We start from the raw sequence: 13,327 nt of genomic DNA on the forward strand, positions 1-13,327 counted from the left end.
AAGCACTCGTGCGTATGCCCAAGGTCAGCCCTTGTGCTGGGCTAGGTGCCCATGTTTTGTGATTGCCCCTTCGGGTGATCCCACATGTGTATTTATCCATGGTACGGCTTCCCTCACGTCTTTCCCTGGCAGAGATTTCTCTGCCGTAACTGCTGTGTAGTGATCTCACCCCAGGCGGGCTGAGTCTACCGTAGGGTATTCTATGTAGCACTGCCCTATGGCCAGTCCATGTGTAATTTCCACATTACCTCCTATGCGCAGGATGTGGTTCCTTCCTTCTTTGGTTACTCTTTCCCAGTGTTATCCAATTCCCACTGTATGGAACAGCAGTGGTGGGTTCCTCTGCCTAAGCCTGTCCTATCTTCCACCCCAACTGGTTTGGGGGGACTTGCCAGATTTTGCAGGACACTGGAGGGGGTCAGCAAGTGGCGATTTCCATATGGACCCCAATTCATCAGTCACTGACGTAATGTTGGACGTGACTGACTGAAGGAGAACTATCTCGATTACATATGTAACCCTCGTTCCCTGAAGAACGATTGACTTTTGTTAACACTCGAAGGTGATTCGTCTCTCTAGCGAGATCCCAATTCGTCAGTCACTAATGTAACGTCTCCGTTTCCTCCTTCAGGAAACGAGGGTTCTATACATAAGATACGTACTACAAGAGCAAAAGAAATTGCTTTACCCAACTTGTGAGCTTGCAGTCTGAGTTTAATGTAATGAGAGAAAAAACAAAAGAGCAAGAGTTTTGTTATAATAACTTAAAATGTATTCATTAAAAACAATTAAAATCAACATGTGTTTTTTTTTGTTTAGAATTTTCTTGTAGTTTATAGGTAGGAACCATTACTATGAAGTAGAGTTGGGGTACTCGAACTTGGACTCGGACTCGAGTCCGGACTCGAGTCCAATTTTGAATGAACTTTTTTGAATTTGAATGAACCAATTTTGAATGACAAGGACTTGTCACGCACTCGGGTGAATTTGTACTCGGACTTGACATGGACTTGAACATTTTGGACTCTGAAAATATTCAGAGTACAGTCGAGTCTGCGTGTGTAACAATAAAACCAGCATAAAATTTAGATGATAAATTAATGAATGTCTCCCCTTATGTCATTTTACTGCACCACACCGGCAGGCAGCAGTAGCATATCATCTCTTGCAGACGAAACACACGCACCACTCACTGGATATCAATGTGGATTAGTGATGGGAAGTTCGATTCTTTTCCGCGAACCGGTCCTTTCGGACGGTTTGATTCAATAAACCGGTTTAAAAAAAACTGTTCACTGGTTCTTTTACGCTCGACGTAATGACTGGCATTGGCAATGTCGATCAAACATTCAAATATATAAAGTCAATAATCATAATTTCAGTCAGTTAAAAACCTCATAATCATGAAAAGTTTACAATTATTTTTTGCAACAACACACCCAAATACAGTAACTGCAATAATGTGCATACGAGGATTTAAGTCTTGAAGATATAAAGTAAATTAGGTGTCATCAGCGCAGAAACCATAAATAATCCATTGCGATGTATTTATTATTAAATGAATTTACGTTTCGTCAGATTGCCCTTCATTCAAGCCCTCGGATTACCCGCACTCATAACATTAGCACAGGATCAGTTCAGAATCAAACACCAAAAGAATCAGTTCGGTTCCGACGCGCAGTGAGTCAGTCGGCTTCACGCTGAATCACGCATGCGCAGTATCATCAGCTCCTCGGTTCTCGAATCGGACGCCTCCGAAAAAAACGTTTTTGTTTCAGTTTACTGATGGTCCGAAAACCGATGCAACCAATTCTTGACTCGAAAACGAGAATCGCTAAAACCGGCACGTGCTGCAGTTCAGTATCATCAGCTGCTCTACTTGTGTTCATGTTCTGTTTACTACAAAATCAATTTTTGAATGTGTCATCATTAACTACAAATACAGTACAGATATTTCATAAATCATCCCTTATTCCTATTAAACATGGAGTCTTTAGAGTCTTAATTGTTGTCCAACTTCCCAGAAAATCCCTTTGGCCCATACATAATCTACAATATACAGATTAGAAACATGCATCTTAAAAAAAAAAAAAAAATGTGTGTGTATATATATATATATATATATATATATATATATATATATATATATATATATATATATATATATATATATATATATATATATATATATATATATATATATATATATATAATTTATTTTTATTTTTTTTTAAGATGCATGTTTCTATTTATTTTAGCACACTTTCTGATGTTTAACAAAATACTTGAAAAATTACACGCTTGTACAGTATCATCAGTTCGTCGGTTCTCAAATCGGACGCGTCGGAAAGAAACGGTTTTTGGTTCAGTGTACTGGTGATCCGAAAACCGATGCAACCGAGTACCAAAGACAGCAGCAGCAACCAACAGATGCTGCACAGCTCAGCAATGCAGGATTTGCAAGACTAGAATTGGCCAAACAAGCAGTGCTACTTTATGATGCAAGTTCTCCCAAGACAACAGGAAATTCATAATGCCATCATTAAGGATCTCCTCATTGGCTGCACTTTACCTCTGTCAAATGTGGGGGAGAGGCATTAAATAATTGAAATCTCAGCTTTAACTCAGAATCAGAGTCAGAAAGAGCTTTATTGGCAAGTATTCTTACGCATACAAGGAATTTCTTTTAGTGACATAAGCTTCCAGTACACAGAGACAACAACAACACAAACAAACAAAAAAAAAAAATTAATAAGATTTACAAATTGGCAAATAAATAAGTGTATAAACTATTTTGCTATACATGATAATGGAATAGGATTGAGTGAGGTGTTCTAGGATGGAGGGTTCACAAATAAATATATTATATTTATAAATATAAATATAACTGGAGGACAATATAGTTTGATGCAATAATAAAACAGGTTCATTTTTATTTTCATGCACTTGTAATACAATAAAACCTTTGAAACCTTTTTTGATAGGAAACTAGTTCTGTTGACATAAAATAAAAATGTTCAATGGCAATGACTAGATGTAATAGTGGTATTTTTTTTTTATTACATTTTTATATTGCAATTGGTTTAATGGGTTGAAAGGTTAAAATATTAATAGAATGTAAAAATTTACAATACCAATTTATAATCTTTTTTAATTTAATTACTTTCTGGACTCGGGCGGACTCGACTCGGACTCGGCCTTTAAGAACTCGGACTTGAGTCCAACTCGGCCCCTTTTGGACTCGGACTTGGACTTGATGTTTGTGGACTTGGTCTTGACTCGTACTCGACAAAGGTGGACTCGGACCCAACTCTACTATGAAGAAAAGTAAAGGGTCGGACCAAAATTTTTTTTTTTTTTTTTGTTCAGTTTACGGCATACGTGTTGCACATGAAGTGACGTGACATTCAGCCAAGTATGAAGTGAAGTGAAGTGACGTGACATTCAGCCAAGTATGGTGACCCATACTCAGAATTCGTGCTCTGCATTTAACCCATCCGAAGTGCACACACACAGAGCAGTGAACACACACACACACACACACACACTGTGAACACACCATTTATGCTGCGGTGCCCGGGGCACCGATGATGAATTTTGAATTCATGATGAATTTTGTCATTATTTGTTATTATTGTGAAGCCCTAATTTTATCACAGATATTAAATGACCTGTGTGAATTTTTTTTTTTTTGTTCCATGTAAAATAAAAAAGAATTGCTATGCTAACCCCATTAAAGTGCAGTAAAGGTCACTGTCATTGCTTCTTTTAGGTATTTCCATGAGTCTAGTGGAATCTAAAAACGGCATTCAGCACTTCACCTTTGAACATAATCGTGACTATCAGCAAGTCCAGTTCAAGTTTTTTGATGCGGTTGAGTCAATGGACCCCAATAACTTTGTGGTAATTTTATTGTGTATATAAATATTTGTGTAATTTTGTGTGTGTGTATATATGTATATATATATATATGTATATATGTATATATGTATATATGTATATATGTATATATATATGTATATATATATATATGTATATATATATATGTATATATATATATATATATGTATATATATATATGTATATATATATATGTATATATATATGTATATATATATATATATATATATATATATATATATATATATATATATATATATATATATGTATATGTGTGTGTGTTTGTATGCATGCATGCATGTATGTATGTATTTTTTTTTTTTTATGAAGACATGAGTAACAGATGTGTTAGCTATGTATGATGACACCATTTTTCTCTGTTTTTCTTCAGGTTCTCCTGCAACTTAACCCATATCACATTGATTCACTTTTGCAGCTGTCAGATGTATGTCGCATACAAGAAGATCAAGAGACCGCCAGAGATCTCATCGGTGAGGAAGTTCACTGATGCAGTGAATGCGATTTTCATGTGCATCTCATCAGTAAAGAGACTCCTGTAATTAGATGTTATCTCCAGCACGTGTGTTCAGATCAGGGTTGCCAGGCTTTCACAACAAATCCTGCCCAGTTGCTTCTCAAAACTAGTCTAATCACGTTTCCAGGAGGTTCCCTGAAAAAAATTGTTTCCCGGGTTAAAATATATGTTTTTTGGCAGGGTTGCCTTGGTAAAATTCGCATTTTAGGGCACGTTATTGGTATTGTCACTTCGACCCGCGGACATGGAAAAACAACCACAGACTTGGCAACACTGGTTGGCATTTACTACACAGAGCCATAATTCACTGACAATCTACACAAAATAGATTTTAAAATTGCATGCGATTCTTTGTCGATTTTAAAAATGATTTTGTGTTCGTTGTCGGTAGACTACGGGTCTGTGTAGAAACTGCCGCTCCACCTGGACCAGTGCTGCTAAGTCTGCAGTTGTTTTTAAAGAGCCACACAGATGGGAAATCAAAAATTACCTGTATTACAGTGTATGATGTAGCTGTCCATCAGTGTAAACGATGTGCAAAGTAATTAAACCAAAAAGTACACGATTTATAAAGTTGTTGGCTTCTAAAGTAAGGAGTCGACTCTGAATCGCTGAAACGAGTCGTTATAGATTTCAAATCTTTTGCCCATCTCTATGTACGTCACTAGAACACTTTGCATAATAATCTCCGCCTACCGTCTTGGGAGAAACAAATCTCTGACCTGCCCCACCCCCCACACAGACACTCTGGTTGGTGTGATAGCATCATGTCGAGGAGACAGTGTGTTTTTAATTGTAAAGGCAAGTTTGTTTTTTCACTGCCAAAGAATGAAGATCAGAAGAACCAATGGCTAAAATTCATTTTTACCACAATACCAGAGCAGTACAACAAATCCCTTTTGTTGTGTTCACAACATTTCACTGATGACTGCTTTTCTAATCTCGGTGAGTTCAAGACGGGATTTTCAAAGTGTTTGGCCATAAAAGAGGGTTCATTACCAACTTTATTTGGACTAACAAGCATCTCCGAATCACAACCTGTAAGTATGATTATGAAGTTGTGTTTGTTTTCTCCCGAGCGTCTTATCAGTATGTGTGCTGTCTGCAGCCTTTGTCTGCGCTGATATTCATTTACAAACACGTCATTAAACTGAACTGTAACTCCGTGAATACTCAACGAAGAGACATGAGAGAGATATCTATAGAAAGCTTGACATGCCTACTTTAAAACTAAACAAGTGCTGCCAAAAATATCTCCGAATCACAACCTGTAAGTATGATTATGAAGTTGTGTTTGTTTTCTCCCGAGCGTCTTATCAGTATGTGTGCTGTCTGCAGCCTTTGTCTGCGCTGATATTCATTTACAAACACGTCATTAAAATGAACTGTAACTCCGTGAATACTCAACGAAGAGACATGAGAGAGATATCTATAGAAAGCTTGACATGCCTACTTTAAAACTAAACAAGTGCTGCCAAAAATATTCTGTGATAAAGTCCCCCCCCCCCCCCCAATTGGTTTACAACAATATAAACTTAAAATAAATATATATTTTATAAAACAACTTCATTTTGGTTCACAATCTTTTGTTTTTAAGTCAACTTTTCTTAGCAAAAGTGCCAAAGTAAAACAGTGTTGGTCATAATCATAGCTAAACAAAATGAAATAAACTGCGTATTCGTTATGTATGCTGTATGCTTTGGCTTACTCAAAGTTTTTAGCCAAGAACACAAGTCTATCAACCTTTGCAGGCTTGAGACAGGTTCGTTGGCAAGTGACGATGTTGCCACTAGTACTGAAAAGTCTCTCTGACGGCAAGCTTGTCGCAGGAATACACGGGTATTTGCGGGCAAGTCTGGTGAGATGAGGAAAGCTTGGTTTGTTTACTTTCCACTATGCAAGTGGATCCTCTTTGTCTATTGGAGGTGTTAGCAGGTAGGTTTTTAACTCTGCTTCCAAATCATCCTTTAGGGTCAGAGAGGAATCTCATTTTGCTGCAGTTTCATTCTGTTTAAAGAAGCTTCCCAATGACTTCTTTGCTTTCTTTGCCTGGGGTGCACTGGTAACGTTGGGCTCCACGTCAGTGGGCTTCCATCATCTGTGATGCCACTCTGGCCTTAACTTGGGTCGTCTTCTCTGCACTGATGAAGTCCATCTTGAACCGGGGGTCCAAAAAAGATGCCATATCTAGAAGCTTCTGAGTATCATCATCTTCGTATTTCTCGTTGAGGTAGTCCTGCATCATCATCTTTGTTCTTGGTCAGGTCTGTGTCTTCCTCTCGCATTTCCAGTAGTGAAGTGTTGAATAACTGTAGAACTGGCTTTACAAAGGAGACACTGACTTTGAATTTATCAACAACAATATAGTTTGATTTAATAATTCTGTGTTTTTTTTTCTTACGTTTTAAAGCTCTACGTACACACATAAAACATTCATTTTACAAGTTTTGTCAGGTTCAGGACAGGTTATTAATTAAAACAGTAAGAGTAAAAATGTATATTTATTAAGGATCAAGCTCATGGTCATTACTCACCAACTGCAAGATGCAGTCTGTGGCTGAAGCACTGTAGCCTGGTCCACTTGTTCAGGTCAGCAGCTTTCACCATGGTCGCTGCATTATCTGTTGTTATATAGACTTGACACATCTCATCTAAGCCCCAAGCGGACACCGCTTCTCTCAGGGCCTCTGAGATATTCTCTGCTGTATGACTTTCGGGAAAAATGCCGTCTGCAAAGAGCGACTTTTTAGCTCAAAGTCCTCTGTGATGAAATGGACCGTCAGACTCATGTAGGGCTCCGTTGTGGAGCACATGTCTGTTGTAGTTGCATAGTATTCCACGTGCGTCAGTTCTGCTTCAATCTTAGATTTGCATTTTTCATACTGGTGTTTTATCGCAACTTGGGAAAAATGTGCGGTATCGGATCATTTTCTTAAATCCCTCTTTGGCGACGGTATTTGATGGCAACATATCTTTAGCAATATGAAACCTTATTGCGTCTGTTATTTCTTTCTGTTGTAAAGAGTCTTTCTGGTAAGGTGTCACACTGGCAAAGGCATCACAAATATTTGTTTGTTTTGGTTGACATCCAGATTTGACTTTGTATTCATCGTAAAGAGCTTTGTGGTGCCGTTTTAAGCGATCAGACAAATTGGTGGTTTCCTTGTTTTGTGGCTACAACTTTATGACACTCCATGCAAAGTACCTCTTTTTGGTCATCCTCCTTTTTGTAGCTGAAATAGTCACAAATAGATGATTTATACTTTCTTTTTGGTGCAAAATAATTTTTTTGCGGCGGATCCTCTTCGTTGTGCATTTTTAGCAGTGAATGTTGGCTGTGAGCGGTGAGCAGGGGCACAGCGAACCATTCACTGTGCAGGCATGCGGAAAGTGCATGTTACCCCAGCAACAAGCCATACAACAAACTCGTGTTTACTGTGTGATACCCTGGTACTACCATTCTCTTAATACACCATGGGCTGCTACCCTTCACATTGCATGTTCCGGCGATGTGACTATAGCTCATGCGCACATCGCAATGTCGATGTTAAAACAGAATATCATTCAGCCCTAGATGCAACGATACCATTTTTTCAGAACCGATCCGATACTGAAGATTCTGAGTATCTGCCGATAACGATCCAATCCGATACCAGTTTTTTTTTTTTATATAGAATTTCTATACTTGTGTTGACCTGATCATCATTATTTAGTGTTAATCACAGTCTACTACTTTAAACACAACTTCATTTTAATGAGAAATAACAAATGATTAAAAAAATCATAAACTATTACAAAAAATTTTATAAACTAGGTTGGTAGATATTTCAGCAGCAAAAGATACTCTAGATTCTAGAAAAATCAAGGGAGCACAATAATTTTATCAAAACTATTGAAATATTTTATTTACAAATAAAAGTGAATAAGTCTCAAATCTGGTAAAATGTTAAACATTGCTCTTTGTATTGTTATAAATTACATTATTGAAAGAAACAATCATGTACATTTTTATAGATATCTAAAGGACATTTCTTTTAAATCTATACCACAGTAATAAAGGCAGCAACATATCATAGATAGATAAATCAATTGTGGATAATGCTTACAGCAGACGCAAAACGGTTCAAACGATTCAGTCTGATTTGGTGAACTGGTTCAAATGGTTTACTAAGAAGAAACGGTCCAGTCAAATGATTCATTCGCGAACCAGACATCACTAGTACAAAGAAAAGAGATATCGATACGTTGTGTATTAAATCTCCGCATTAGTTGAATGAGCCTTTTCTTTGAACAGTTATAAACCTCAGTTACTGTGCGCTCTTGAAGAGAGTTTCATTGTTTTGACTGTAGTAACCGCACAAAACACACAGTCTGATTGATGAATGGAGGATGACAGACAGCCGCAGCGGAGATTTGCATCATGGATGTTCAGCCGACAAATCTGCTGCAACTGCATAATGCTATCATGTCAATATGGAACAAAATCTCTAAGGAAAGTAATATTAACTTTATTCTGTTGATGTTTATTTAACTTTGGATAATTCATTTAAGTTCACGTCTCGCGGACCCTTATGCCTTTTGAATTTAACATGTACGTTCCCTTGGAACTGGAATAATGGCAAAATATCATGTGAACTACACTTGACAGGGCACTTACGGTCGAATAAGACAACACTTGAATGCTGCTGCTTAAACAAGACTTCCTCACTGAAGAGAAAGTGTTGGCTGGTGTCACCATCTTGCGAATCCTGCGAAACCAAATTCGGGGGATTCCTACTTGAGGAGCCCTCTCGAATGCCACCCCCTCCATGCATCTGTACCATCCACCCCCCACCCCGCCGGGATCGGCTAGATTGGTCGGTGCCCGACTGTGAATTGAACTGCCCATAACACCCGGACCTTAAGGTCTCTCAACATGGGGGTGGTCTCATTCGAACAGGGGATTTGAGACCTATAGTCGATTTGGCATTCAAGAGGGTTCCTTTTGCTAAAGGGATCCCCCGCATTTGGTTCAGAACCTTGCACCGTTTTGGAGATATGGCTGTTCAAATTTTCAATGGTAATACATACTGTACATTTAAAGTTTAAAGCATTTTTTCAGGTCGCCAGTAGCAAACAATGGAGCGCACTGGTGGACAGACTATGTATTTACACCATTTACAAGCATTTTATCTGTGTTTTATGTTCTGTAAAAAAAAATATATATCTGCGACAGGCTCATATCGGCCAATAAAATCAGCAAACTGATATATCAGTCAGCCTCTAGTCTTTACACTGACACGCATTGTATAAAGGTCCTAGATCACGTAATTTTCAAGTCATTTAATGGTGTTTTTGTTTACCTAATTTTTCTCTCTGAAAGACTGTTGGGCAACTGAGGTATGTTAGGTATGTTAAATAATGGTGCATTCCAACTTCTACTGCTTAGAGCAGGGGTGTCGAACTCAGTTCCTGCAGGGCCGCAGCCTTGGACAGTTTAGTTCCAATCCTGCTCCAACACACAAACCATGTAGTTTTCAAATCAGCCTGAAGGACCTGAATATATGGTTCAAGTGTATTTAATTAGGGTCCAAACTAAACTCTGCAGGTCTGTGGCCCTACAGAAACAGAGTTTGACACCCCTTGCTTAAAGCCTTGTTGTCATTCATGTAAAAAAAAAAAAATGGTGCTACCCTAATTTTTCTAAATCTTTTGTAACTTCTTTTATAAATGATTCTTATTGTAAGCTTGGAGAGATGTTTGGCATGTTGTGTTTTCAAATCATAAAACATCATAAGTGACCCAGTGATGATGTTTGATATGTATAGGTACATATAAAAAATTAGAATATCATGGAAAAGTTATTTATTTTTTGTAATTTAATTTAAAATAAGCAAACTTTCTTATATTCTAGATTCATTGCATACAAACTGAAATAATTCAAGATTTTGTTGTTTTAATTCTGATGGTTACGACTTACAGCTTAGGAAAATTAAAAATTCAGTATCTCCAAAAATGTGAATATTCCATTTTAAGCTTGATTAGCTTGATTAATTTTGAGTATAATTACTGGGTACCTCTTGGGCTAGTTGAGAACATGCACCCACAATTATGGGAAAGACTACTAACTTGACAGTGGTCCAGAAGACAATCATCGACACACTCCACAAGGAGGGTAAGCCACAGAAGATCATTGCTGAAAGAGCTGGCTGTTCAAAGATTGCTGTATCAAAATATATTCATAGAAAGTTGACTGGAAGAAAAAAGTGTGGTAGGAAAAGGTGCACAAGCAATAGGGATGAACACAGCCTTGGGAAGATTGTCAGGAAAAGCAGATTCAAGAACTTGGGAGAGCTTCACAAGGAGTGGACTGAAGCCATAGTCAGCGCATCGAGTCGCCACGCTCAGACAGCTTCAGGAAATAGGTTATTGGCAAAAATTCTTGCTGATAGTTTTCCGGGTTGTGTCTGTTGCTGGAGCGGCTAAGAAGGCTCTGTTTCCATTGTACAGTGCGAGAGTGGCCTCTAGTGGTTGAAATCACTGACAGCATGTGCTATTTGTTTAGAAGTGATGCTGCATGCTGAACAGAGCGTTAAACTTCAGACCAGATTTAAATGCAGCTGACAGAAAATCCTGCCCTGCCACGGAATGCCATTCACATAATTTTCCTTTAAAGGAATACTCCGAGTTTTTAGGCTGATTCACAGTATCCCCCAGAGTTAGATAAGTCCATACATAACTTTTTTATTTCTGTGCGTTCTGTAAGTGTTATTTGACGCACCCACCACTAGCCTAGCTTAGCACAAAGACTGGATGTAAATGGAAAATGGTAGCATAGTAATCCCAATAAGTGACAAAATAATGCAAACATTTTCCTATTTACACGTTGTGATCTGTATAGTCACAGCGTGTACAAATATCAAGGCTATATGAGACGGAGACCATTTTTAATCGTATAAAAACTGGGAACTATATTCTCACTAGGCTTCGGAACACAGCTAACGTTACTTGGGCGGTGTGGCTTCTTGGGCGGAGTGATTAGCGCAGCACAAGAGACCAAGTATAGGTCTCTGCAGGAAAGTAATGGGAGTTTCTAGATCAAGGTGTTTTTACACCATGATACCTGATTGGCTGATGTAATAGTGACGTTAGGTTTAGGGGTGGGGTCCAGAACCATATAGTTTTGAGCCAGAATACACAGACGAGGAGTTACAAACTTTGGAAGCTGTAAGACAAGATGCCGAACAGATTGATGTCGAAGGGAGAATCAGAATGAACACGGACTGGTGATGTAAATGTGGAACATGCCAACCTATGCCGACAGAAACCGAGTGCCTTTGTTGTAATGAATGGGACCGGGTATTGCCATCAATGTCAAGGCTTGATGACAATCAAAATATTTGCATCACCACCACGGACGATTTCTCTGCCCTAATATACCCGGCAGTTGTCGTTTTTTTTCCCCCATTGTGACAAGATCAACTGGAAGAAACGCCCCATGCCGAGTGAACATAATGGTCAGCTGTCCACCAAGTAAGTGATTTTGTTATAATGATCATGAGCAGTGTGTTCATGACAACACAATAATAACAATAAACGGGATACACGGAGCCCCTATTCACGTAATAGTGTCACTACTAAGGTTATATTGCATTAGCATGGCACTGTTACAGTATGGCTAATGTTAGTCATCTCAAAACATAATGGAACACTTACCGCAGCAACAGGTGATCCAATTTGTCCTGTCTTTATTATCGATGGGATGGCTATATCCTTTAGCACACGTTTCATGGTCCGTGTGGCAACTTGCATTTTTTCAAAATAGTCGTCTACAGTAAAATGTTCAGAGCAAACGAAATACTTCGTGATGGTGTTTACAGGTGTGTTTGGAACTAACGTTATACCCAGAACAAGTTCCCATCGATTCATCAGGTCAGCGTTTTTGGTTGGAATTCTATGAAACATAGTATTACCTGGTCTCCCCTGTTTATTGTCGCAGCTCTTTACAATACAGCGAACACCCATGATTGTACACTATAAATTTACCATCTAGTAATTGCTGACTCTATTACTCCAACTCTGAGCGAACTCTGCTCCTCACCACGGCACGTCTCGGGTACTGCGCTAATCACTCCACCCAAGTAGCCACTCCGCCCAAGTAATGTTAGCTGTGCTCCTAAGCCTAGTGAGAATATAGTTCCCAGTATTTATACGATTAAAAATGGTCTCTGTCTCATATAGCCTTGTTAATTGTACACGCTGTGACTATACAGATCACAACATGTAAATAGGAAAATGTTTGCATCATTTTGTCACTTATTAGGATTACTATGCTACCATTATCCATTTACATCCAGTCTTTGTGCTAAGCTAGGCTAATGGTGGGTGCGTCAAATAACACTTACAGAACGCACAGACATAAAAAAGGTATGTATGTACTTATCTAACTCTGGGGGATACTGTGAATAAGCTAAAGTCCCAAAAAGTCGGCGTGTTCCTTTAAATTACATTATATTCACCCGAATTGTTGTTAATGTACATAATGAATTATATATCTTTCTGTGGCTCTAATAAAGTCTGTATGCTTAATTAATAGAGCTATAACATCGCTCTTTCCGTTTGCTCCGTTTTTTTTAAACACTGAGCTTCAAACTTATCTGTGCCTTATTGTTCATTCTTGAAGTAAACTTGTCCATTTGGTGAATAAATAAACTATTTTAGGCTGCTTCTCGACTTTAATGCGATGCGTCCTGAGTGTGTGTGATACCGGTGAGTAGTTATTCTGCTCTTTTATTTTGATTAGACAATAAGTGTCAAAGATAGAAGCAGTTAAAGTGTGAGAGTATACTTTGTGCTGGAATAATTGTAGGGCCCACGCAGACAGAATCACGGAATCCATTCATTAAAAAAGGA

At 38.3% G+C, this 13,327-nt stretch overlaps 1 protein-coding gene across 2 annotated transcripts in view; it reads left to right on the forward strand.

Moving 5' to 3' along the window:
- The window catches only part of tcf25 (TCF25 ribosome quality control complex subunit), a 278,696-nt gene that overhangs the window by 51,866 nt on the left and 213,503 nt on the right, over nt 1–13,327 (forward strand). For both annotated transcript variants that reach the window (XM_026234236.1, XM_026234237.1), the window contains 2 exons: nt 3,773–3,903; nt 4,292–4,391. In XM_026234236.1, the coding sequence (XP_026090021.1) occupies nt 3,773–3,903; nt 4,292–4,391 (231 nt within the window). The remainder of the gene's footprint in view (nt 1–3,772; nt 3,904–4,291; nt 4,392–13,327) is intronic.

Source organism: Carassius auratus, chromosome 46 (genome assembly GCF_003368295.1).
Source record: "Carassius auratus strain Wakin chromosome 46, ASM336829v1, whole genome shotgun sequence".
NCBI classification, from domain to species: Eukaryota; Metazoa; Chordata; class Actinopteri; order Cypriniformes; family Cyprinidae; genus Carassius; species Carassius auratus.